General features: G+C 46.5%; 1 protein-coding gene across 1 annotated transcript; it reads left to right on the top strand.

Moving 5' to 3' along the window:
- The first annotated feature begins 1,712 nt into the window (after nt 1–1,712).
- On the top strand, nt 1,713–27,234 carry LOC142574178 (glutathione S-transferase D1-like). The gene is made up of 5 exons (XM_075683328.1): nt 1,713–1,883; nt 2,730–2,788; nt 6,838–6,979; nt 21,534–21,704; nt 27,043–27,234. Exons 1-5 carry the CDS (start codon nt 1,743–1,745, stop codon nt 27,178–27,180), a joined length of 651 nt encoding a protein of 216 aa, XP_075539443.1. The 5' UTR covers nt 1,713–1,742; the 3' UTR covers nt 27,181–27,234.
- Nucleotides 27,235–27,784: the final 550 nt, after the last annotated feature.

Below are 27,784 nucleotides of genomic sequence, written 5' to 3'. Positions count from 1 at the left end.
ATCAACATTTCTGGGCCATATATATGTACCGCCATCAAAAGACTAATGAGCTAGATAACTTGACAACCGCGACTAAAATAGGTCTGGGACGACGCCAAGAATCGTATTCACATTGAATAATTCCGTCCGTCAGCAAGTTGCTGGAAACTAGAGGCTAAGTAATGTGCGATTGTGGCAACAGTAATTGCGCCTTGAGGGCAACGGCAAGAAGCACTCGCTGAGGAGGAAGACGGCTCTATCGATGCGGAAGACAAGTGCAGTTGCCACTATAGTTGCGTGAATACCATATGAATACAAGACTTTATTGATGCTTTTGTTTTCTGCTCTCAGAAGAGCGTTGAAAGTAATGTTGCAGATCTTCCTGATCATGAGCACGATTCCTTTGACAATATCTTATATGTTACAGCACCTTTGCAAGTAACCGTTTCATAGCAGAGAAAGAGATGTTGTGGTGAGTCTGAAGCAATAATTTCCACACGAGGGCTGCGGATAATCCTTCAGGAGCTTTTTGCACCCGAACACGTACCCTTCTGAATAGAAAGGAAGTGATATTTATAGCAGAGCGCAATAACGTCCTTCTTTTTTCAGCACAGTAAATTAAAACCAGATGGGCAGTTTCCAATGAATAATTGGCAATTTTTTGCCTTTCGTCAGTACGAAACTCCTGGGTCCAAATGAGGCACTTTACTATGTCATTTTGAGTTCCGCTTTAATGTAGTCTAAATTACATAAAAAGGTAAGCACGACCACGAATGAACGCGTATTATACTATCCTATGTTGTACGCAACGTCGCTTTAAAATAAGCCGCATGCTTTATTTGTTGCTCGGCAACTACAAGACACTTTCCGGGAAATTCTGTTGCACAGGGTATGCCCTATTATTGGAGAGAAATACGTAACATTAAGTAAGGGTATATAGCCTAATATTTTTACAAGAGAACCACCAAGCATGTACAAACATAAATAGTGCAAAATAAGCGGGCAAGAGGGCAATTGTGCAGCGCGGTAAACGGCTTTTCCAGCTTGGCGGCTGCACCTGACCACACGGGCTACATGGCAACATTGTCATAAATGTGACTAACTAGTGCTTTTTTTTGAAAGCATTAGTAGAACTACTGTGCCAGTTATGGTATTTGGGAAAAATTGTAGCACGGATGCCATCAGTTTGCTTGGTAGAAAGACCCACGCATGAAGATAAGCGTGTGGTCACGACCGGTACTCACGAGAGCACCAGCCAGAAGTAAACTTAATAATCGGCTTTGTGAAATTTCAGCAATTATTATCTTTCACAAAACGTAAGAGCGCTTTTCGGACCAAATGCTGCCGAATATGAGTCTTTAGAGTTACTCCTGTGATGAGGACCAAACTGCACTTCAAAGCAATATTTTTTTTCTCGCTAGGGCTCAATGTTTTCCGTTTCCTCTGCATGCGCAGAGGCCTATGCTCAGTTTATCTAAATATATATAAAAATACTTTTCATACTGCAGGACTGCAACGTTTCTGTCCTAAGCACCTGCACATTTTGCAAGCACTGCTGCCAGTGAACGCCCGCCCCGCCATTTTTCCATCTCTGTTGCACACGTACGCTGTTTTCAATGTCGTTGTTAGTAAAGCCATCCAGGTGCGTCGCTGGCTGCATCCCTGGGCTTGTGGCCTTTATATATCCTTCGCCATCATTCTCTCGCACCATTCACTGTCGGTGTGTGGCGGAAGGAGCGTCGCACAAACCCTTGATTCCAGTCATGACCATTACTCTATACAACCTAAATGGGAGTCGACCCTGCAACTTTGTGCGTACACTTGCCAAGCATTTGGGCATTGAGTTGAAGCTGAAGAATTTGGACGCTGCCAAGAAGGAGCAGTTCAGCGATGAATACCTCAAGGTCTGCCGTAATGCAAGAAATATACGTAGTTAGACATTAACAAATTGCGCGCTGCCCGTATATGATCGGTTCCCACCGAAGTACGGCATCTGAATTTCTGTGTTGCAAGCTGAGAGAATCGAAACAAAATTTCCAAGATTTTCTCCTTCTCCACTTCACCAGTTCTTCACTTTGTATTACATTAGATTTTTTTTTCAATAAGCTAAAACGTAGGCACATAATATTTTCGAGATGAAGTATGTTGTTTTTGTGTGCTTTCGAGCAAGCACCTGCTCCAACAAGTTAACCACGTTAAGTATTAGCGTGTCATATATAATGGACGTTGTCAACGTTGGCATTAAATTCATTCTGCCGACTTTTTGGCAATAGGAGCAGGACTAAGAATTCTTCAAGGCGCACATAGTTGAGATGGAGTGTATGCCTTCTGAACGAAGCGCTATCGTTGAAATTTGCAGGCGTTATTATGAAGTGCTTGCAGGTCATGTATTTATACTGTGTTCTGGTGTTCCTGTACTTAGGCGCTGTTGCAGTTTTCACTATCAAATATCTCAATGACTTCATTGGTGGTTTCTTCTAGGCGTGGCCTATAAAAAGAACACCAGAGCCTTTGCGCTCGAGGAATGTTCCCCTAAAAGCTTGGCAGAATAAACAAATACTGAAAATATAACTTATGAATCTGCCACATACATAGCACATGTCTGCGCTAGGTATTGTGGACGATGTTGATAATTATTATGAATGGTTTCTTTAGGAAGCTTGTACGTCACTAAACACTTTGATGCATGTGTTTTGAGAAGGATGTTGGGATAATTGCGCTGACTCACACTTACTTTGTCCGTATTCCAGATAAATCCATTCCACAAAGTTCCTGCGATTGATGATGAAGGATTTATTCTCTATGAAAGGTAAAGCTTGAACCAATATGTAGATACCATGCTGAAGTCTTTCTATCCGGAGTGAAACAAACGAAGACATATATATATATATATATATATATATATATATATATATATATATATATATATATATATATGATGTGAAATATACTACTACATCTAAGCGATTTTCCGGTATCTACGTCATCGCTGCCTACGAGGTTGAGGTGGTTCAGCATCACAATATAGGCTATTAGTCCTCCTTGCTAATGTTTTTTTGCCAATCACTTTCAAGTAAATGGGCTCGACACTTTCTGTGCCGCAGTTTCAGTCAGGGCATATGTTGTCACCCCTAACGAGACATATTCACCAACTGAAATTATTTCGCAAATAGAACCGAATGATAGAGGTGTATTAGCCTAGACTTGTTCAAATGTCAGTCAGAAGAGCGGGTAATGCACGTCGAGATTAACAAAGACCAACACGTCGCACCAATTATTGCATGAAGCTGTCTAAGAAAATTGACGTCTTTGCTCCAAAGGCTATCATTATTCGAAATAACAAGTTTCCAAGCATACCCACGCAATGAAAAACAGTAATATCGCTATTTACCTAAAACCATCCACAAGGAAAGGCGCAAAAAATATCTGATCTTTTTTTTTGCCACAGAACTGGGTGAACAACACGAATGGTATACGGCGTTCATATTGATTTTCAAGCAATCGCCTTATCTGCAAGGGAATATCTTAGAGGCTAAATAACGGACAAGGCTATGTTCACAGGGGTACCCCGCGCGATGAGAAGCCCAGGCAGCAGACGCAAGCGCACTGCAAGCGTTATCAGCATTGAGGCAATCAAAAACCCTCAAATTGAACTGAAAAAGAAATTGGGAGAATGTGAAGTGGTTATCGCATGTGGATACCGTGGAGGCTGCATAATACCTATTTCAGGGTCTAGCCTGGTCGTGGCTGCTTGTGCAGCATCGAGGTGCATCACGTGCAGGAGAAGTGGTGGCTTAATTTTGATAAAAATGGGACCTCCCATTTAGTTGTTCATCATTAACAATTTAACAGCGTGACTTCGGACAACTACGAAAACCGAACAGGAGTAAAAGCCAAGCACTTGGTTCCCAACGCTTCCATTTCCCTACTCTCTAAGTTTTGTTCGCACCCACCGTGGTTGTTCAGTGGCTATGGTGTTAGGCTGCTGAGCACGAGGTCGCGGGATCGAATCCCGGTTACGGCGGCCGCATTTCGATGGGGGCGAAATGCGAAAACACCCGTGTACTTAGATTTAGGTGCACGTTAAAGAACCCCAGGTGGTCTAAATTTCCGGAGTCCTCCACTACGGCGTGCCTCATAATCAGAAAGTGGTTTTGGCACCTAAAACCCCATATATTATTAAGTTTTGTTCGCGCCAAATGGGCGCTGTTGCTTCACGGGCTAATAAGGGGGTGGCGTTTGCAAGTCGATGCTTTATATTTAAATGCAAGTTAAACGACAACATAAAGGGATCACAGAGCACAAGGCCAATGTTCAGTTATTTTACAATACTTCTTTTCCAGACATCTTCCGAGCTGCTAGGTCGACACACCCACGGCTAGTGCGCAGGGCAACATACCACCAGGGGGCTCATAGAAATGTTTGTGCAGCAGTCAGTGAAAACATATATGAAATTATGGCTACATTCCTCGTTAACGTTCTTTTGAAGACGCAGTGTCACTAATTATTAGGCATTTCAGAACATATATTTTGAAACCTGCCATGGCCGCCTGACCATGTTCTTCGTTTTTGTTTGAATCGCACGGGAAAGCCATGTTGCAAACACAATCCGGAAATTGTTGTTGGTGGCTCTGATGCACTTCGACAATTCTACCGCCTCAAAATTGTGCCTAATGTCTTCGCATCAACTGAGAAGCTGTCTAAGAACATAATTCATTCATGACAGAAAATGCCGTTTGAACTCAGTCTCCTAGATGCATGGTTAGTCTAAGGAGAACTTAAGTATTTTACTTTTTCCATAATCCCGATAGTTTTCTTAGCCATAATGGGGACTGCCTTTCAGTTGCCTCAAAGCACCTGTTTTCCTCTTTTTGTGTGTTTAGAAAAGTATTTATGAAATCAACTGCGAGAAATTGTGGTCTTCCACCCTTACAGGTGCATTTATAAAACAACGGCGTTAGCTTCCATGACTATCAAAATATATATGTCACTGAATTAGAAGAATATTAGTCTTAGAAATTTTTTGCATTTGCCGATATCTATTGCTCTATGTATGTCCTTCTCTAGCCAGTTTCCTCGACCCAAGCGAAGTTTGTTCACTGAGCACATGGTCTTATAGGTAGGGCTCCTGTGCTGAGTTAAACAGGTTCCTAGAACCTGATACATGAGTTTGATAGCCGAAATCTGAGCATGTCGTGAAAAACATTGAAGATATTGGGTCTAGTTGCCAGGACCACTTTCATTATAAGTAATTTTCTACTCTACTTATGAGAAAGCTAGATAGCTGTAGAATCTTTGTAGATATTTCTCGACATATTCACGTATACCTTCTGTAATCTTCGATCAGATAATGCTTCCATGACTGCTGGTATCTCTATGGAATCAAATGTGTTTTCGTAATCTTAAAAGGCATACCGGGAACCTTACTGCACTCCGCAAATTTCTCGTTTACCTGGTTGATTACCCGAAAGAGATCTAATGTACAACATCCCTACTTTAGGCCAACTTGTTCTCTTGGTTTGTTGAAGTCGTATTATCATGAATCTAATAGAAGTCATCTTGGTGAATATATTATACAGCACTTAAAGCAAGCTAATGGACCTAGAGTTAAATTTTTTAGTGTCTTCATTTTTATGGATTACTAGTATTTCCAGAAAATTATTATGCAGAATTCAAAGGTTATATTTAACAGACTCATAAGGGAACAAGAATTCATGATCACCAGTCAGCCTGTAATGTGCGTGCAGGAGTACATTTATCTGGCTAAATTACTCAGATGGGATCCTGATGATGAAAAGAAAATTTACAGCAGACGGAAAATGAGCTGTAGTGCATACGGAAAGCATTACCAAATTCGGACCACGAGTTTACCAGTGTCGCTGAAAGGAAAAGTGTGCAATTCTTTAATTTACCGCTGCTAACATATTGGGGCAAATAGCGACGGAACGAAAAATCTCAGTCGTAACGGTGTAAGAAAAAAATACAGCGTTGCTGATGAGAGAGCAAACGGGGATAGCGGATATTGTAGTTCACATCAAGGCAAACAAATGGAGCTGGGCAGGACTTGTAATGCGTAGGGCAGATAATCAAAGGAGGATTAGATTTACAGAATGGGTGCTGTGGGAACTAAAGCGCAGCTGAGGATGCCAGTAAATTATTTATGTGGGGTGATGAAATGAAGAAATTTCCAGATGCGATAAAAAATCAGCTACCTCAAGACAAGACCAATTGCATGTCGCTCGGTGAAGCGTCCTTCCTTTAGTAAACATGCAGATAGGCTGCTGCTGATGATAATATGCCGCTTTTTCATTAACCTCTTTGATGCTTTGGGTATGCGCAAATGACAAAAAAATATTTCTCGTGAATCAAAACCGCGTCAGAGACATTTGCACGTGATTGTATAAATATGTCTATACACATACACACCAGGTATCTACTTCAAGGCTGTGCTGTTAGATGGGGCAGCCTGTCGAACGGGAAGCGCGAAAGAGGACCTTGGCTGCATATGCAGCACATACGCCTTAGCGGCGGAAGTACGGTGTGTCACTACCTTGCTTCAATGCTAATCCCTTTAAGGTCGACCCTCATCACGAGATGGGTTCTGCCGAAATCATTTATTATAACGGCAAGGCACAACTTATATATTCTAATCAGAAGCCGAGGACTTAAGAAGTCAAGTTTGCTGAGCGGCAATGTTAAGAGTAGCATCATTTTAGAAATATCCGGCCTTGAATGTTCATGAAACATATTGGCGTTCGAGCTAACAGTCGAATATGCTTCAATGGTTAAACAAAATTGGTTTGAACTGAAAACATACATACAAACAAAGACGACCATTATTTGCCTATTTCTATACAGCAATGCCATCGTCTACTATTTTCTCCGGAAGTACTCCCCCGAGTCGGAGCTCTACCCGGCTTGCATCAAGACTCGCACTCGCATAGACCAAATTCTCTCAGCAGTTGCCACTACAATCCACAATGCAATGATAGACACCGTCGTGAGTACTCAGTTTTCACCTGCATTTTGTGGATAACCATCAGGTTTTCAAATCTTCTGAGCGTGATCTCTTTGTAGTCTTATCAACGTAAGCTGAATACCTTTTGAGCGAAGTTCTGCAGTCGAATATATTTTCGACAGGCCAGGCGTTATATTTTACAGGTACGCTAACTGCTAATACGACTAGTATTAGGGCAGCTTCGCAACAATAAACTCCATGAGGAGGTGGTTTACCTTCCTGATAAAATAAACTGTAGAATGTGGACTAGCACCCAACATTACTTTTGCAAACAATTCCAGTAAACTATTGAGTATAATCTGCAACCATGCAGCATTTTACTACTGACCACCGAATGATGAAAGCAAATGCTTCTTCGAGTGCTTAGACCGGTTGTTCTAATTAGTTAATGACCATAAATGCGACAATATTTTATGGAACGACTTCAACATAGACCTACTTTGCGAGAACAGTCGCCTGGACAGCCTTTAGGTGTTTCTGCTTTCTAACGGTTCTCGAATGCAATCAAGGCACCTGCACAGTCCGAAACATTGATAGATATTTTCATAACCAACATCGACGCTTGACTAACCAGGGCTGGTTTAGTGTGTTGTTATATCAGTGACAGGTGGGAGTTAATTTGACTAAAGACTGTTATTATTAAAATGACTACAATTGCGCAGTATTTTAGTTTCAACTAGATGCAAAAATGAATTTCGATGATTTTCATTTTATTATCTGATTATTTGGTTTAGTTTTGTCGCCAAAAGTGAACAATTTTTTGCACTTTCTTTTATTGTATACGATTCTACATACAAAGGAAAATTGCAACTTTAAGGGTGGCTTCTCGTGTCTGTACTTCAATGCCTGTACCCCACTAAAGAGTGTTTAAGGGAACTAATACACCCATTTATTTGAAATGGCAATTTTTGGAAAGTGCACCCGTTTGCCCAATATGTGGTTTGCGCCGCAAGGCTATGCTATTTGCTGAACAAATCAATTCCACAAAATATAATCATGCAATAATGCCGGTGGCATCAACTCGAGACCTTAAGTCCAAGTGATCAGCCGAGTTCGCACGAGAACTTTAACAATTGATCCAATACCCTCTTCTCGGGCTTGAGTGCAGGGAGCAGTCGACATACCAGCAACGTATCTCCTACGCCGGTGAACAGTAGCCTTCCGGCAGCCGTAAGAGGCAGCCAACGCCGTCACCTGCTGTCCACAGTAATGAGGCCATGACGAAGGATTAGTTATGTAGGGGTTTATGGCATAAAAGCCATTACTGCTATGACACTCATCATGACGAGGGAAGGGGCGCGCGTCTTTGGCCAGAAGGAACATTCAACGCAGGACTGGTAATGTCACCGATTGGTAATGTCAAGAAAAAGAATCTTCTGTAGCTTTTTATGCATAAGCACAATCCTCAAAAACGATGTTATGACAAAGCATAGTAAGGTATATCTTGTGGCGTGGAAACAAGTACGGCTATGATTGTCATCATGACGAGAGAAAAGGCACGCGTCTTTTGTCAGAAGGAATATTCAAGCCAGGATTGTGACGCACCGATTGGTAATGTCAAGAAAAATAATCTTCTGTAGCTTTTTCTGCATCAGCACAATTCTCAATAACCAATACATGAGGAACCCTAGTTAGTTATGTAGGGTTTTAAGGCACAAAATCAACACGGGTGTTATTCTCACCATTGCGAGGGAGTAGGCGCGTCTTTTTCCAGAAGGAACATTCAACACAGGATTGTGGCGCACCGATCGGTAATGTCAAGACAAAGCATCTACTGTAGCTCTTTCTGCATCAGCGCAATGACATGACGAACCCTAGCTGGTTATGTAGGGTTTTATGGCGCAAAAGCAACTACGGCTATTGTGCTCACCATGACGAAGGAGGAGGCGCGCTTCTTTTGCCAGAAGGAACGTTCAACGCAGCATTGTAGCGCAACGATTGGTAATTTTGGAAAAAAAACATCTTCTGTAGCTTTTTCTGCTTCAGAACAGTCCTCAATAACGACGTCATGACGGAGCATAGTTAGTTATGTAGGGTTTTATGGCGCAAAAACTACTGCATCTATGATGCTCCCCAGGACGAAGCAGGAGGTGCGCGTCTTTGGGCAGAAGGAATATTCAGCGCAGGATTGACACACTGATCGGTAATCTCAAGGAAAATAATCTTCTGTAGCTCTTTCTGTGTCAGCACAATCCTCAATCACGATGACATGACGAACCTTAGTTGTTACGTAGGGTTTTATGGCGCAAAAGCAACTATGGCTATTATGCTCACCATGACGAGGGACGAGGCGCCCGTCTTTTGCAAGAAGGAACATTCAGCATAATATTGTAACGCAACGATTGATAACTTCGAAGAAAACGTTTCTGTCGATGGCTGGCTGCTGTTTCAGGTGTACAACCAAGGGACACCGAACAAGGGTCTTTACAGGTAAGACGAGCTGCTAGAATCGTCAAGGAAGACACGCTTCTTGGATGCGTTCCAGAGTCGGCGCTAAATGTGCTCACGTAAATACGCCACCAGAACTGACAGCGAGCAGTCCTTCCATGTATGCTGCGTCAGGCGGAAATGAGCGAAGCAGCATAGGCACCATACTTCTGCGAACGTTCAGAGCTTGGCTATTGGATAAAGGGCGCCAAGGGTGATTGCTACATCAGATGTATGCTGGATAACGGTGTACAGCGAACTTGCATGCTGGAATATGTCTCAAGAAAGAGGGGCCTCAATGTGTTAGGAAATATTGACCTTACCGTCAACGTTCTTGGGAATAAAGGTGTCGGGCGAAGTACTCGTCGAAGACTAGTGGAAGGAAACTGACCAATTAAGTTCGACAGTGTTCATCCCGTGACCGAAGCACTAGAAATAGCACACATATGCGAAATCCTTGTTGAAGGTTCAAAAGACCATAAATTAATCAAAGGCCAATGCAATCGTGGCCGACGATTATCTGATGCTCTTTACTTCTCGAACGTTCACCAAGAAGAAATTGTTCGCTTAATTATTCGGTCAGACCAGTTGTCGAAGATTGTGGGAAAGGACGTCGCTTGCGATGGTAAATAGAAAGGTCTCGTTTGAATTGAAGCTGTACTAGGCTGGACATTTCAAGGACCAAGAAACAACGATGAGCCAGTTCACCCTCACACACACAAAAAAAACGTCTCTGTATTTAGAAGACACCTGTCTCCGTGTCCTTAGAACTGCATAAGGATTGGTAGCTTGAAAGCTTAGGGATTGCTGAGGCTTTTGAGGCTTCGCCCCATGACAAGGAAGTTTTTGAAGGCTTTCTACGAAACCATTGACTTGCGCAAGAACAGATATGAAGTTTGTCTGCCTTGAAACGACTTACAAGCACACCTGCACGACGATCGTGCGGTAGCTATCAAACGGTTTCGCGGATTCCTTCATCGGCTATCTCAGAACAAAGACGTCCTGCTTAGCTACGGTGCAGCAGTCAGAGAGTATCTTAAGGATGGTCATGCAGAACCAATTCGCGTCATGGAGGATGTGGCTATCACAAAGAACTGTATGACTCCAACGTGAAGTAATCAGGGAATTGTTCCCCCGACAAAACTCAGAGTCACCTACGATGGCACTGGAAAGACTTCGCTGAAAAACCTCCTGGAAAAAGGCCTTAACCTCAGCAAGAAAATGTTGAAGGCGTTGCTCCGCTTTAGCGTGCGCCAGTTCAAAGTCGTGGATGAGGTTCAGAACATCTGCTTCCAGATTGGAATCAAACCGTCCGTCAGGGGTGCCCTAAGAATTTTCTGCTTCGAAAAATAAAAGCCAAGATGAATATATGACATGCATCAGGTTCACGATTACCTCATAACCAGCGTGCCGTTAGGTGCGCTGGTTACTTAGTGCGTATCCGGAAACCACACTCAAATAGCTGAGAAGGTAGCGAGTTGCTTTTATGTGCGTGACATCGTCACCAGGGTACCTTCTGCGCAGGCCTCCTGTGTACTATACGAGCAGACTACAAAAATATTCGCAGAGTTGCAAAAGTGGGCGACTAACTACACGAACATGAAAAGACTCATGAAACAGCAGGAGCAAACGATGATGCTTGGAGTACTGTGGAACACCAGATCAGACAACCGAAGTTTAAACGCGGATTCGGTTATTGAATGTCTAGAAGGAATTCAGTGAACGAAACGGTCCATCGTGCGCGCCTCCGCTCGTATGTTCCACCATCTATCCCTTGAATCTCCCTTTCTGTTACGCGCCAAGATGCTCTTTCAAAGCATTTGGCAATTGGGAGAGAATTGGAGTCGCAAAATTCTGACACAACTTGACCTGGAGTGGAGCATACGTGGTGCAAAAAGTGCGTGATATTAGGACTCTTTATGTGCCCGTGCTTTGTTTACTAACTAGCGCCTTGCACTCATATGAGCTTCACGATTTTATGGACGCAAGCAACGCAGCTTATGGTGCTGTGACTTACCTGAGTAACAACCATGAAGAGGTAGCTGTAAAGGTTCTCACGGCGAAAGCCGGAATCGCTCCACCAAAACAGCTAGCACTTCCATGGCTTTACCGGTTACCAAAGCTTTATTTGGAACCTGACTTGCGGAGTACATAGCTGTCACTCAGGCAATCCATTGATTGAAATGCTAGTTTCGGACCGATTAAACGGTGGCTCTTGGTTGGATCCGAGATGTTGCTACAAGGTGGCAATAGTTTGTCATAAACAGGGTCACAGAAATCAGCAGCCTAGCAACGAGCAGCAGATAGTACGCACTCTTTCTCAGTGCAACCACTGTTATGTAAAAGAAAATCTAGACGGCCTAGTTTCTCAGGGCACTTCAGTCTGGTCCATGATCGACAGTGAAATTTAGTGCTTAGGAGCGGTTGGCTTACCCAGACGGGAAGAATGGCCCAAGCACTAGGCTTCCAATCTCCCCCTTGCACAAGACGAGTGCTTAGAAGTGGACATCATTACGCTACATGATTGAGCTGCATTGGTGCACGCTCCCTTCGACTTCTCAAGACACAGTAGCTGGTTGTGGGTGCGAAGGGTCACAGCATGGAAACTGAGGTTTGTCGCAGCCTGACGCGGTCTGCCCACCGCTAAAGAACACCTAACCTCAGAGGAGCTTGCCGCTTCAAGAAGGTATTGATTTTCGATTACCCAAAAGCAGCGATTCGGCCTTGAATTATCAGTCCTTCTGCCAGAATCAGACCTCCACAAAGCGTTGAAAAGCAAGAAAGGTGTCGTACACTTTCCGCCGAGGCGAGTTTTTGATGCAGCGTCGCAGCCAACGGGAACTACATCGAGGCGTGCTCATGCCGTGGCGTTGTAGCCAATGGCAGTGTAAGTTTTAGTGAAATTTCGCTGCTACAGACGACAAAAGACGACTCTTAAGGGCGGAGAACTTTAGGCGCCCAGGATGCCGTCCGTCAAATGTCGTTGGGCCTCACGCACTCAGGCTGATACCAAAACTAATCAAGAGAGGCGCCACAGCAGCCAGGCTAATACCGAAACTAGTCAAGAGAGGGCGCTACAGCCTCTCTGAATAGAACCTGCGAACAAAAAGCCGGTCTTTACCGCCTTTGGCGTTTGGCCATGGCGGGCGTTTGCTCATAAAAAACAGCGACGCCGGAGAACCAATTCGTCTGTGCGAGAACGTGAAGCTGAAGCCAAGCGTCAACGAAGAGAAAAAACCCCGAGCTCCACACATAGGATACACTGGAGAATCACTGCTCCGCTCTTCCGACAGCTTTCTCGATGAGGAGAATTGCATTCATTTTTTCACTCAATGAGGCATTTGACGCTTTCGCATCAACAAAAAATGGCCAGTGCCATTTCTCGCTTAAACAGTGTGCTACCAATAATCGGAACGTAGTTTAGCAATTTTTCGTTTAAGCGCTGCCATAATGCCATACGGGCACTGTATGGCACTATTGGGGTGACTATAAATAAAATACGCAAAATGGATTCTCGTGTTGCAAGTCATATTGAACGTGATAGTACATGAAGTAGTAGGTTGACAGCCGTAGCCTACTGCGACCACATGACGTGCTCTAGCAATTACTTCGTGCAAACCGCTGGGAAATAGACACTTATGACTTTTTACTTGCCTGAAATGTTGAAGTGCGCGATTACCCTAAATTCTCTACGGTGTATGTTTCACACATAACGCCCACTAGCAACCTGAAATTAATAAAGTGGTGAACGGAAGCTGCTTGTCTAACGAATGCGCCCATATTCAATATTGTCAGACACAGTAATTGCACAGCAAGGGTGTTTGGACGTTGAATCCCCACTCGTGGTTGTAATTTTCCTGATTCTATGGTGTGTATATTTATTTATTTAATTATTTTATTTTATTGTGTCGTGCTTTCTGCTTAAAGCACGTTGTCTTTCTGCTAACTCGTTATGAGTAGTTGCAATCCTGTGTGTAGTCTTTATTGTTAATTTTCATATTCTCCTTGTCCTTATTGGCACAATTGTCGAACAGTGTAAGGTTCAGGAGCTCGATAAGTTACCGCTTCTTCGTTTATAGCCATCTGGAGACTGTTGCGGAAATAAAGATTGCTAGAATTATAATATTTCTTTCTCATTGAATTGAGGCAGAAAGAAGATTTGGACAAGTGCATATCTTCATGCGTATATTGCGTTGCTCACGAGGTGTCTTCTTTACATGGGCAAGAAATGCGTCAGAAACACATCCTAAATTTCAAAATTACTCTACTCCGAAGGAAGTTAGCCATAAATAATTCTAACCTAGTCGTTTCACTTAAGGAATAATCCGCAGTGGATTATACAAGTGCGAGTATCGAACGTTTCTCTCTGCTGGAGCTTACGGCAGCCGGCGCTCTGTTCCCTCGCCTATAATATAATTTCTTGTAAATAAAGCGAAATTAGCATTCATTGTTATTGTGATAGCAGTTATGTTGTCGCATATTAGTGGTGGTGAAGAAAGCAGCAAACTGCAAGTTACGAAATCTGCGTTTTTTCCGACGAACCTGTGCCATCCAAAACATGCGCCGCTCAAACAATGACAGCGGCGAACACAGTCGGCGGTTGTCGAAAATGTGTTCAGTGGGTCAAGCACGTCGGCTTTCATACATGAGTCATTGAAGGTTCCAGAGCAATCGCTGGTGCCCGCGTGTCTTCAAGGAAGTACTATGCAATTCGCGTCGCGCACACATGCTATCAGATTACACAAGGTTCAGTGACAACAGACAGCGTATAGATCCATAGATAACATTCGAGAAACTTCCGATACATGCAGGCGCGGCCTGCGCTGAGCGATAGCTTTTGTAAGACGGGGAAACACGGCCAGCGGATAAAGACAAACAAGCACAAGATTCAATATAGACGCTCCAAGCGCAATTTTGCTGTCGCCATCGCCGTGATGTTCTGTATGAAGTCCAAGGGTGATAAAACTGTCGCCGCGCGTTGTATGCGGTATGCGAGTGAAACATGCGAGGGAAGCTGCCGATTGAGGCTCAATCTGGCTTGCGCGAACGAAGGAAGCAGAGAGCAACCGTGCCGTTTTCCTTCGCGCGAAAGGCCATGGGGGTGGGAGTAGAGAGATGGGGGCGGGCATGTGCAACGGTTGCAAATGAACATTTCGCGACCGGGCGCAAGGGGAACTGATGATTGCAGCTCAATCTCTCACGCCCCCCAGTCCCAACCCCCCCGAGCGATGGGAGAGCTTGTTGTCCAGCCCCGACCTACCGACCCAGCTCGCGCTGGCGGCTAGGGGCCAGGAACTGCTGGACGCATATGGGACCTGTGAAGAAGGTTCCACCCCATCTGGTGCCAGCGCGCACCAACCGTCACTAAGGGCTCAGCACAAAAGTTGATTCTCTCTCTCTCTCTCACGCCATATTGGGGGCGAGAGCTTACGGAGTCGCCATCTGTCGGAAGCGCCTCTTTTGCGTAGTAGGAGGGATCACGCGGCATGCTCCTGATAGGTTTGGCTTACGACGCTCAGTAAAACTACCAAGTGGCAGGCCTCCTGGACATTTCTGTAAGTACTATCAAAACGGGGGAAGTCTCTTACTCTTAGAGAGGTCTCTTAGGGACCGACCGGGCATGCATGTCCGCGAACATTGCTTCGCTTTGGCTGCGAGCCCGTTGTTGCACCGTGCCGTGAGGTTTAGGCCGCAGAACATGAGCATTTGAGAGTACACAAGCGACCATTGTTGCGTGGATGTTATCAGAGCTGTTCAAAAATTATTTCGTTTAGAGACTTTGATGCCTACCGCGGTTGTGATGTGCTCTCGCGACGTCGCAATTTTTATTTATTTTTTCTGAATTCTAGGACGTTTCAATATTATTTCTCAAGTTGCGTCGCACTGAATGTTTACCGGTATTCTGCAGCGCGCGATTTCTCGCGGCTTCTGTATCGTAATCTAGTGCTTTAATTCATAACACAAACATGACCATATGCGATGCTCTTTTAATGTGCTTGTTACCGCTTCCTTTCAATTCCAGTTGTAATAAGATTATTTATTATAAGGCACTAGGCACAGTCTAGTCGCACTGGCAGTAGGCGAACGCTGATCGCGCGCACAGCCGACACAAGAGCGGCTGCTTCGTCTTCCTCTTCACCACAATGGCCCGCGGGAGAGAAGAGGAGCCATCCTGGCGACTTACGGCGTAGGCAGGATGAGGGGGTCATAGTACGGCTTAAGTCGGTTGACATGAACCGTGTCACGCCCGCGATGCCTATGGTCTGGTGAAGGTGTCACAGGTTCTACAACATAGGTGACAGCGGAAGTACGGTCTATGACGCGGTAGGGGCCATCATAGCGTGCAAGGAGTTTGGTCGAAAGGCCAGGGCTGTGAGGCGGGACCCACAACCAAACAAGGGAAGCAGCCGGGAAAACTGGTGTAAGCGCGCCACTGTCACGCCGCAGCTTTTGACGACCTTTAGCAGCCGTCGTAAGGGTTCGCGCGAGCTGCCTACAGTCCTCGGCGTATTTGGCGGCTTCAGACACAGGCGTGCATTCGGAAGCGTCGGGTCGGTATGGGAGCATTGTGTCCATAGTACACGGGGGCTCTCGTCCATACAGCAGAAAAAAGCGCGAAAAGCCAGTGGTAGCTTGTGTGGCCGTATTATAGGCATACGTGACGAACGGCAAAACAGTGTCCCAGTTACTGTCATCCGAGGCGATGTACATAGTCAACATGTCACCGAGCATGTGGTTGAACCTCTCTGTCAAGCCGTTCGTTTGCGGGTGGTAGGTTGTAGACTTGCGGTGAACGATGCTGCATGCAGCGAGAAGCGCTTGGATGACTTCGGACGAGTAGACACGTCCCCTCTCGCTGAGCACTTCGCGTGGTGCTCCATGTCGAAGAACGAAGTTCCGCAAGATGAAGAACGCAACTTCGCGCGCAGAGGCCGCCGGGAGTGCGGCAGTCTCGGCGTAGCGCGTCAAGTGGTCGACACCTACAATTATCCATCGGTTACCCGAGGAGCTGCAGGGAAGTGGCCCATATAGGTCTATGCCGACGCGATCGAAGGGCCGAGCCGGGCAGGGCAGCGGCTGTAGCTCACCAGGAGGGCGCTGTGAAATTTTACGCCGTTGGCACGCCGTTCAAGCGCGTACGTACTGGCGCACGAAGTGATACATGCCGTGCCAGTAGAACCGCTGCCTTAGCCGAGTATACGTTTTCAGAACACCGGCGTGACCATTTGAGGAGCAGCATGAAAATAAGTGCATATGTCAGAACGCATGTGTCGTGGTATCACCAGGAGCCATTTGCGACCATCAGGCAAATAATTTCTGCGGTAAAGAACGTTGTCGCGGACAGTAAAGTGAGCGGCTTGGCGACGAAGTGTTCGAGAAGAGGGTGTGGCGGATGGGTCGTGGAGGAAATTCAGCATAGTTGAAAGCAGGGGATCCTTACGCTGCTCGTCCGGCGTATCAGCGACGTTGAAGGCTGACATGGATGCGAAGAGCGGAGACACTGAAGCCACATCACAAGGTAGCGGCGATCGGGAAAGCGCATCGGCGTCAGAGTGCTTTCTGCCCGATCGGTAGACAACGCGGATATCATATTCTTGTAAGCGGAGTGCCCATCGGCCTAGGCGACCTGACACATCCTTCAACGACGACAGCCAGCAAAGTGAATGGTGGTCGGTGACAATGTCAAAAGGGCGACCATATAGGTATGGACGAAATTTGACGAGCGCCCAAATAATGGCCAAGCACTCCTTTTCTGTTACTGAGTAGTTGGCTTCTGCCTTCTTTAAAGTGCGGCTCGCATATGCGACGACGTACTCGTCATAGCCGTCTTTCCGTTGTGCGAGGACTGCACCAAGTCCGATCCCGCTGGCGTCCGTATGTACCTCAGTAGGCGCTGTGGGATCGTAGTATCGAAGAATCGGTGGCGAAGTAAGTAGGCGACGTACTTGCTGGAAGGCTTCGTCACAGGAAGTTGACCACGCGGAGATGCCGGTGGTAGCGGTAAGCAAATTGGTCAGTGGTGCGATGATAGTCGCAAAATTGCGCACAAAACGCCGAAAGTAAGAGAAGAGCCCTATAAAGCTGCGGAGCGCCTTAAGATTAGAGGGCGTCGGAAGTTCTGCGACCGCGCGAAGCTTGGCTGGGTCAGGAAGCACACCGTCCTTCGATACAACGTGACCTAATATTGTTAACTTGCGAGCCGCAAAACGACCCTTTTTGATGTTAAGTTGGAGGCCAGCAGAGGTAAGGCAGGTCAGTATCTCACGCAAGCGAACGAGGTGCGTCGGGAAATCTGGCGAAAACACCACGATATCATCAAGGTAGCACAGACATGTTTTCCACTTGTAGTTGCGAAGGATGGTGCCCATCATACGTTCGAAAGTAGCGGGCGCGTTGCAGAGCCCGAATAGCATTACGGTAAATTCGTACAAGCCATCGGGCGTGATGAAAGCTGTCTTCTCACAGTCATCATCTGCCATCGGCACTTGCCAATAGCCGGAGCGAAGATCCAAAGATGAGAAGTACTCCGCGCCTTGCAAGGAGTCGAGGGCGTCATCTATCCGAGGCAGCGGATAGACATCTTTACGAGTGATCTTATTGAGTCGACGGTAATCCACACAGAAGCGTATTCACCCGTCCTTCTTGCGAACTAATACTACAGGAGACGCCCAAGGACTGTGGGAAGGGCGAATGACGCCACGGTGCAGCATGTCGTCGACCTGCTCGTTAATGATCTCTCGCTCGGCTGCCGACACGCGGTATGGTCGCTGGCGTAAAGGAGGATGGGAACCAGTGTGTACGCTGTGAGTGACGGTTGCCGTACGCCCCAGAGGTAGTTGGTCACAGTCAAACGACGAGCGAAAATTCTGAAGAAGCGCGAGGAATTGTTGGCGATATGGAGGCGGCAGATCGGCGTCTACGACAGATTCAAGAACGTCTGACGACGACGACGGCAATGATGATGATGATGTGCACGGCACGGGAGAAGTGAGGGCGTCGAGTTCATAACAGGCCGTGTCGTCGGAAACATCGAGAATCTGAAGCGGGTCAAGGGGCTGAACACGACCGAGTGATTCGCCGCGCAGTAACGTCACATGGTAGTGAGACGGGTTACACAGAAGCGTTGAGGATAATCGAGACACAGTGGTGAGGATGGCAATTGGGAGAGGTAGGGCCTTGCGACGTAGAAAAATCGGCGATGGTGTAAAAAGTACTGTAGCGTCTGGCGCGGTAGAGCAAGAGACGGGCACAAGCACACACATGTCGGGTGGTATGTCCGTATCGGACACAATAGTGAGCTTGGAGGCTTTTTGTTCAGAGGGGTCAGGAAGCGGGGCATCGGCAAGCGGGAAGAGCGCCACTTCGGCCCGGGCACAGTCGATGATGGTACGATGGTGAGACAAGAAGTCCCAGCAGAGAATAACGTCATGCGAACATGATGACAACACGAGAAATTCAACAACATAGACAATGCCGTCGATGACCACCCTGGCAGTACATTGAGCAAGCGGGGCGATATGCTGCGCAGTCGCGGTGCTTAGAAGCATACCAGCTAACGGCGTTGTGACCTTATGGAGGCTGCGACAAAGCTTTTCGTCGATAACAGAAACTGCAGCCCCAGTATCAATAAGGACAATTGCGGCGGTTCCTTCGACCAAAACGTCCAATAGATTGCGTGGCGACTGTGCAGGCCTTGTAGAAGTCGCGAAGCTTGCAGTTCGTGCCTGCGGAACTGCAGCAACTAGTTTCCCTCGCTAGGTGACTGGCGGCGACGTAAGGGGGAAAGTGAGCGACGACGTGGTGATGGCGAACGATGGGTGCCGTCAGGGCGTCGAGGAGGCGGCGAAAACTCGTGGTCGGGAAGCATCGCATGCCCGGTAGTATCGTGGGAATAGGCATATCCAGGCGGTGCGACAGTAGCGTTAGCAGGTGGCATGCGACGATGGCAGAAGCGCGCAACGTGGCCGGCGACACCGCAAGCGAAGCATATGGGCCGGTTGTCGCGGGTGCGCCAAGGGGTCTGAACTGGGCGTCGAGATGGAATGGGAGGCGACGGAGGAGGAGGTGCAGCTTGAAGTCGCATTGGCGCCGGAAACGAGAACGTCGGCGGCGCAGGTCGCGCGGCGACTTCTGCATAGGTCAGAGGTGCAGCCACGCGAGGGCCGGGTTGGGCGAAAGGTAAAGACCCAGCAAGTTCCTCGCGAATGGCCCGCCTAATGGGAGCAGCTAGAGATGTGTCAGGCTGGGGAGGTCCATCGTCGAGAGGTAGCATAGACAATTGGCGCGCCACCTTCTCACGAATGAAATCCTTAATCGCAACAGGGAGCGATGCTGCTGGCGTGGTGTTTGAGCGAAGCGTGAGGCCCGCGAAAGAGTCGCCAGGTGCGAGAGCGCTGCGCGCAAGGACCCTTTGTCGACGCAGCTCATCGAAGCTCTGGCAAAGAGTGACGACAGCTGCGACAGAAGTAGGGTTCCGCTCCAGGAGCATTTGAAATACGTCGTCCTCGATGCCCTTGAGGATGTGCTTCACCTTGTCCTCTTCAGTCAAGGTGGAATCGACGCAGGCGCAAATATCAACGACATCCTCTATGTAACTAGTATAAGTCTCGCCGGGCTGTTGAGCGCGCTGGCGGAGGCGCTGTTCAGCACGGAGTTTTCGCAAGGCTGGGCGACCGAAGACTTCCGCGAATGCAGTTTTGAAAGCGGACCAGGTTTGCAGTTGCCGTTCGTGATTGTGGAACCAGAGGTTCGCAACGTCAGCAAGATAGAAGATGACGCTACGGAGCTTCGTCGGGTCATCCCACTTGTGTTCACCGACGCGCTAGTAGGTAGAGAGCCATTCTTCTACGTCAGTCTCACCTGATCCGCTAAAAACAGGAGGGTCCCGCTGCCGTTGCACGGCGCCGCACATGACAGGAGCGGCAGATGCGCCAAGCGGATTGTTGGGAGCGTCGTTCATAGTAGCGGTTGGAGCAGATGTTAAAGTTCGGCTGCGAAGCTCCAGGGTGAGGTCGGGGAGTGCAGCACCTTCCACCAAATGTAATAAGATTATTTATTATAAGGTAATAGGCACAGTCTAGTCGCACTGGCAGTAGGCGAACGCTGATCGCGCGCACAGCCGACTCAAGAGCGCCTTCTTCAACTTCCTCTTCGCCACACAGTGAATTTGCCAGTATCTAGCATCAGTTATGACATTAGCCGGGTTGCGAGCATGGGCGAGCATCTCACTGCGCGTTTTCTCCTATTCACAGAACATGGCAGTCCCGGCGCCGTAGCAGAAATCTTCCTAGCGTCTGTGCTTGCTGCATAACCGAGTTGTAGACGACGGCTGCTTGCCGGTTCTGTTTCACGAGCCAAGCTTCACGCCGGTTCTTCCTGTCCTGCTGCCAGGTGTGAATAGGGCTGGCACCGGTCTCTTTTGCGTACGTCCGGCACTGCGCCACCAAACGTTAGCCTGCCATGCTGCACGCTTCCAAAGGCAGTCACTACCTATTATAGTGCTTTCAATTGTTGTCAAGCGGGCACACAAGCCTTGAAAGTCTCACCATTTGATCAGAACTGCCGCGCAGGTGGGATATTAAACTGTCGTTTTCAGCTGGCTTCGGCGCTTCCGAAGCAGCCGACGCGGCCGCTGTGTCCACGCGATCCCTCATGCTACGTCACACCGACGGTGGCGCCAGCTTTCCAGCGCTGGAGCTGGCCTCGAATATGGAGGCAAGTGGGAAGGCAGCGTGGGAGGAAGGGAAGGGGCGGCCACGCCCGCCGTATTTTGAAGATTGTCTGCAGACGGCTCATAGTTTTGTGCGCACTGTGTGCTCGCCGCTCTTGTGTTGAAGCGATAGACCACACGAAGGTTACTTCGCTTGCTGGTCCTATCACGTTTCTCACACCAGCGTTTTGACAACGAGTGTGCGCGCTCCTTCAATGTGATCTGTTCGTGTTTGCTCGCGTGCTCATACCATGTGCTAGTTAACTCAGTAAGTGAGCGCTTTCGAGTTTATATAGCCGATGTAACTACTATTCTTACTTCTTATAGCTGTGCACTAATTTGATCTCGCAATCGATGCTTCATCTTGCGGGCGAAACTGCCACTTTTTTTTTTGTGCAGCACCCTATAATACGTCGGAAGACGAAGCCGACGACCGAAGAGATTACAGCATTGGAAGAGAATTTCGCCAGAGGGCTGGAACACCTTATTGGTGATGACAAGTTCGCGGTTGGCGACACTTTCACCGTCGCCGATATGGCATTGGCCGGACGCATCCCTCTGGTACTCGAGGTAATGCTTCGCCGGGTCATGACCACCTCAATCGAAAGCAATCTCTAGGACCCTGTTGATACAGAGCTGCTTAATACAGAAACGATTTACGTTGGCAACCGACGAATCGAAATTTCAAAGGGATTTCTTGCACTAGAGGTAATCAGTTGTTGGAAATGTCACGTGCCGTATTTCAGGTTAACGTAGTCAGTAGCTTATTTTACGATTATCGATATATGAAAGACCAGCGTGGAATTGAGCCATCAACCGTCCGACTATAGGATTGAGAAATAACTGTAGGTATTACGATCGACTATCGTAATAGACATGTAAAAAGGCAAACTGAGAAACACATAGATATTTCTAGGCATATATATATATATATATATATATATATATATATATATATATATATATATATATATATATATATATATATATATATATATATATATATATATATATATATATATATATATATATTTTCTGAAAGCCTATGTGTTCAAGTTTCAAGTACGCATAAGTTACTTTAGGAGCTTTGGTATAATGGTTATAAACAGGGTTAAGGTGACTCAGAAAGGCTGGCCAGCGTTTCCAGCTTTAGGCGTTCTTATAACGTAGTTTATAGCTTTGCTATGTCTCAATTTCATTCAAAGAAAGTAAGTTTTAAGGAACGGGCGCATGCAAGTATAGAAAGTTCGGGATTTTTTTCCAGTAATTCTCTGAAATTTCCGTATCTCACGTAATCTTTACAGGACTAAATAACAGTGCGGCTTTCTTATTAATTCGTGCCGTGTTAATTCCTTACAGCAGACAACTGCTGTCAAATATGTTGAATGCGTGTAGTTCTGAACAGTCTAACAGGATCAAACTGCTAAAGGAATGCAGGTCTGCGTACCAAACGTATTGCTAGCGACAAATTGAACTTCACATCAAATTCAAATTTCTCTATTACACAACAACCTATTGAGCTGAACCTTGTTTTTAAATTCTATTTTATCATTGTTCGTGTGAATATAGAGTGTTAAAGTTCTTGCATTCATTATGCCTCCACGGAAAAAAAGAACCAACATTTGCTCTTTTGAACCAGCCGAGGTTTCCACGGCGTCTGTTGCAGCCGCAGTAGAAGCTGCCGTGGCTGAATGTCATGGAAATACTGAAAGTAGTAAGAGATCGCGTAGAAAATAATTACAATCAAATATTTATTAGCCACGGAAGAAGAATACATTTCGAGAGCGCGGATAAGAAGGCAAAAAAATATTTAGATTTTGAAAAACGCGAAAAGCGCAGCATCTCACTGCGAGTAACCACAAAGCTCTCATGCAACAGCACATGAGTCTTAAGGAGCTATATTCTCAGTGTGTTCTTGCAGCGCTATTTAAGCTGCAGGACTCCTTAGCCAATAGGAAGGGTGAATTCTCCTCAAGATGTGTTTATTTTCATGGCGTCGTCTGCCCAGCGTCTGCTTGCCATCCTGTCGGTACATACTCCAAAGTCCGTGGATTTCCGTGAGAAATGTTCTGGTGCTGTAACCCTAAGTTGCGCTTGCATGAATGCAGCAGCGGCGCCTTGCTTACCATACTAGAGTGGAGTACAAAATTAACGATGCAGTGAATATTTAGGCCTTCATAGCGTTTCGCATTGCCAACACATCACCAGTGCTAATGCTGTGGCGCCATCTGCGAAGTGGAAGTCAAACAACTTTATGGCTCAGCGGCTCCTCTGTAGTCCTAGCTGCATCAAAACAAAAATGCTGATTTCAATATTTACGACAAAACACAGCCAATGCATTGCCCATAGCGTGAGATGAGACTAAACCATGGCGGATTTTAATTTCTTGCGGCCAGCGCGGAGAGCCAGTAACAAGCGCGAAAACGGATCGAAGTGGGTGGTCTGTGCTGTGTCAGTGCTGTCATGTTGATAAGTACTCAAGGTTAGGGAGGCCATGACAGGGAGCCAGAAAACGTGGGAGTACTGGGTATGAGTGTAGGCCAGGTAGGTAGGCCACGAGCATAGATGTTGTGGTTGATGCTTCGCTGGAAGCCCTGCAGACATACATCACCTCAGGCCTAGAGTCGTAATTTTAGGAATACCAGCCATAGGCGAGTGTCTTATCCTATCGTCCAACAGGCTGCTCCTTCCACCGCTGCTGCCTTCTCTTCGCCTCTCTTCTCACAATGACGCCACTCCCGGGTTCATTCCTTGTACCACACATATCTCCGGAGGCTCTTCTTTCTCCGAGTCGGCTCAATCCTGTGCCATTGCGAGAACATACTCATCATAACGATCTAAATGACTGAAACGGCACTTGCAACAACAGGCAGGGGCACATGCACAGCCAGCAAGTGAGAAGTCAGGCAAAGTACGAATTCGGGTGCTTTCCGTTTCCCTGTGCAGAAGTCGACGCGCAGTACGTTCTGATTTGCTACAGCCAAATCAGCCAAGTTCCACACATTACGTCATAGACTCTGTCCTGCACTACACTCGTCTCCCACGCTTCAAAAAAGCGCAGATAAAAATAGCCCTATATATTAACGCGCAGTAAATGACTTGCGTGCGCAAATGACCTAACGTGTCATGTGTTGCTGTAACCTATCATTTACCAAACAAAAAAATTGGCTGAAGGCTTAGCTTGGTTAAGCCAGGAAGGTTGCGAAAGCAATACCCTTGGCTGGGCCTTGGTTCGGCTGATGGTGTGGACATGGTTGCCCTTTGGTAAACTTATGGCTATAAATCATCCGACATAGCGCAAGGCAGCGCGACGACCACTGCAAGGAGCCGAGCTGTAGCCCCATTTATCCTCCTAGCGTGACGTCACACCAGCGACCACCCTCTCTCGGTAGCGCCGCAGAAGCGGCGCGCAAGGCTTCGCCTCCATTATCGATGCCGCGAGCTGGGGCCCCGTCTCTCGGTCTGGCGTGACGTCACACGGTCACGTGACGCGCAGCTGTGTAAGGAGGCGCCACGAGCACCGATGGGCCGAAAGTGCGAGCAGTATTGCTTTCACAATAAAAGTAAGCTATCTAACCCCGGCAATAATCAGAAAATCACGCCCGGAACTATATGCCGCTGCGTAAGCATGTTACCTTTGTATACGCATCGCGCCTTCGGCAATGCTGCCAGGTACTTGGGAGCCAGAATTAGCGTTCGGCGACGAGCGCGTCTCTTCAGTTACCAAAAACGAGCGATAGGAAAGAGCCAAAACTGGCTACTTGCTTTGAAACGGCAGGAGCAATGTAATAAATAAATTAGGTTTAGTAAAACAATGACGAACTTGAAGGCCTATAGCCTTTCTTACAGTGAAGATATTTAGGTAGTCTTTGTTGTTTTCTTGTTTAGGCTTGTAGAAAAGGCAGCTGGTGACCGGCACATCTGCAAGGGTAGTACAGATGGTTACACTCATACACGAACTCAATATATCTGTGCCATCCTGTGCAGTATTACCACATTCTTTGAAACATCTCGCTACGGTGAGATAAAAGTCGGTAATTTACGCCAACTTACTTGGCATATCGCTAAAATTGTCGCTACAGCTTGGGAGTAAATTTTAGATAACGTAGGCAATTTTTAATGCTATATTATGAACAAATCTAGCGGAAATCATTTCCCTTAACATCTCATGTTTTTTCAGGGTCGATATTGGTTAGAAATAAGAGTGAACTTACTGTCATTGTCGATTAGGTTTTTACTTTGCTAATATACTTACAATGAATAAGAACAACTGAAATACTGCGTTTTACCTTTATATTGTGAGTTTACGAATGCAGGACGATCCAAGAGAACACGAGTAATCTGATCTTTCCATCACGCAAAACGACATAGTTCACATTCTATCTGCATATTTTCTGCGTCTTGGCACTACTCAAAGGGGGCCTCAATTTTACGACATCCACTTCGCAGCATGTTAACATGGCGAGGAAAATTACGGGACCTTTGTGCAGTTCCAATGCCATGCTTTTGGCAACACTAGTCCTGCAATAAGACATGCCGGGTGATGACGTATTTTCCTTGAAACCGAATTCAGCCAGAAACATCCAGAAAACCCACTTCTGCGGTAAGAACTATGCTAAACTTTGTCCCCAGAGAATGAGATTGGTCTGTGCCGTAGGCCACAATCTCGACACTTCGACTGTGGTTTGGCGCCTGCGTTTTCCCTAACACTTAGGATCAAGAGGCAGCGAAATCTGCATCTACCATTCCCGTTACCATCATCTTTGTCATCTACGTCAGCCTATTTTATGTCCATTGCAGGACGAAAGCCTCTTCCTGGGATCTCCGATTACCCCTGTCCTGGGCAACAGATTCGAAATTGCGCCAGCGAATTGCGCCATCCTCGACTCCGCTTCCCTACTCTTGGCACATGTTCTGTAGCCCTAATAGTCGACCGGTTATCTAAACTACAGAATACGTCACCTGATCCAGCTTCATTTTCCCCCCTTCTAGTCAATTACAATATTGGCTGTCCCCTTTTGTTCTCTGACCCAAACCGCTCACTTCCTGTCTTTCAACGTTACGCCTAACAGACTTCCTTCCACTGCTCTTCGCGCGGTCCTTAACTTGTTCTCAAGCTTTTTTGTCAACCTCCAAGTTTCTGCCCAAATGTCAGCACCAGCACAATGCATTGATTGCACATCTATCTTTTCAAAGATAGCGGTAGGCTCCCTGTCAGGATCTGACGATGTCTTCCGTGTGAACTCCAACCCATATATATATTCTATTGTAAATTTCCTTCTCTTGATAAGAGTGCCCTGTTACTTTACCTTTTGACATTGGGGAACGTACTCCTTCAAAGAGCCTAGAGGTTGCCAGGCGATCCTGAACTCATCTCACCTTGCCAGGCCATTGATCATTGTATTTCTCTTCTGCATATTTTTCTTCAACCTCACTTTTACACTTACGCTGTTAAGGTCCTCAATCATTTGTTGTAACTCGTCCGCTGTGTTGCTGAACAGAACAATGCCGTCTGCAAACCGAAGGTTGTAGAGACATTCGCCCTTGATCCTCAAGCCTTTCCAGTTTAATAGCTGCCTCGCTTGTTTTAGGTGCCTGCTATTGCCCTAGCTACTTGCAGATTGTAATCCATGAAACGGCAATGCCACCTTGTTTAGCGAGTCAGCCTGTTTTGTCATTTATTGTGTAGCTAAAAAAATGCTGTCCTCAGCAGACACAACACTGCGGTCTTTCTTGCCTGCAATTCTTTTACGTCGCACATAATTTACTTTGCCTTTGTTTGGCCGTGGTTGTCATCAACTGAATATTGATAGCAGTGCCTGTGAGCTGCGTGTGTGAGTTGCCAAGTTTTGCTGCCCATACAGTTGATCTGACAAGTTATTCATTGTCTGATTGCTTTACATTTCAGAACAAGTTTGTCAACATTTCGAAGTTTCCCAAGCTGGCAAGCTACTACGACCGAGTCAAGCGCGAGGACCCTTACTTTGAGGAAATTTACAAGCCAGCCATAGACAAGTACAAGGGGCAGTTGGCTGATCTGAAATAGTCCCAGACACGCTAATAAAGTACGCGGCGGGATGACTGAGTACAGTTGTGGTTGATAAACCAGACATACGCTCCAATTTCTTCGCAGCAACCTTTACAAGCTATCTTGGTAAAAGCGCACTTTCTAAAGTGCTCTTTTTATCTTCGCTTTTCCTTTTTTAGCATGCTGAATCGGAAATAATTGGGCTGCAGGCGAAGCATGTGCATGGAGCTGCTCGAACGCCTTGAAATCTATAACACGGCATGGCGACCTGCTGCTTGAACGAAAATGAATACCTGGTCATAAGTGAATGACGGAGGACGCTAATATTCCTTTAAAAGTGTGCATCGCTTGTATTACATATTTATGAAGGGGTAAATATTTATCTAGAAATAAATGAGAGTGCACGAGGCAAAAGAAATAGTGAGGACTAAGAGAGAAAAAATTGTAAGTTGGCTGGTATTGTTGACTAGATGTAGTGAGAGCAAATAAAAAAACGAAGGAAACTCTTCACAGCAGTGGCCGTTCTCACACCCTGGCAGAACACTTTGCGAACAGTTCCCATAGTAACGCCGCGCAGCACATGCTCCCAGTTGCTCCTTCGGTGCGCGACGCCTAGATCTTT

Source organism: Dermacentor variabilis, chromosome 3, assembly GCF_050947875.1.
Source record: "Dermacentor variabilis isolate Ectoservices chromosome 3, ASM5094787v1, whole genome shotgun sequence".
In the NCBI taxonomy this organism is placed as follows: domain Eukaryota; kingdom Metazoa; phylum Arthropoda; class Arachnida; order Ixodida; family Ixodidae; genus Dermacentor; species Dermacentor variabilis.
This window is presented reverse-complemented; position numbering and strand designations above follow the sequence as displayed.

Bases quoted from the DNA above. Each gene is read 5' to 3' on its own strand.
- LOC142574178 (XM_075683328.1), top strand. From the start codon at position 1,743: ATGACCATTACTCTATACAACCTAAATGGGAGTCGACCCTGCAACTTT. The intron at 1,884-2,729 runs GTCTGCCGTAAT...TCCGTATTCCAG, and splicing joins TCAGCGATGAATACCTCAAG to ATAAATCCATTCCACAAAGT. The intron at 2,789-6,837 runs GTAAAGCTTGAA...ATTTCTATACAG, and splicing joins GGATTTATTCTCTATGAAAG to CAATGCCATCGTCTACTATT.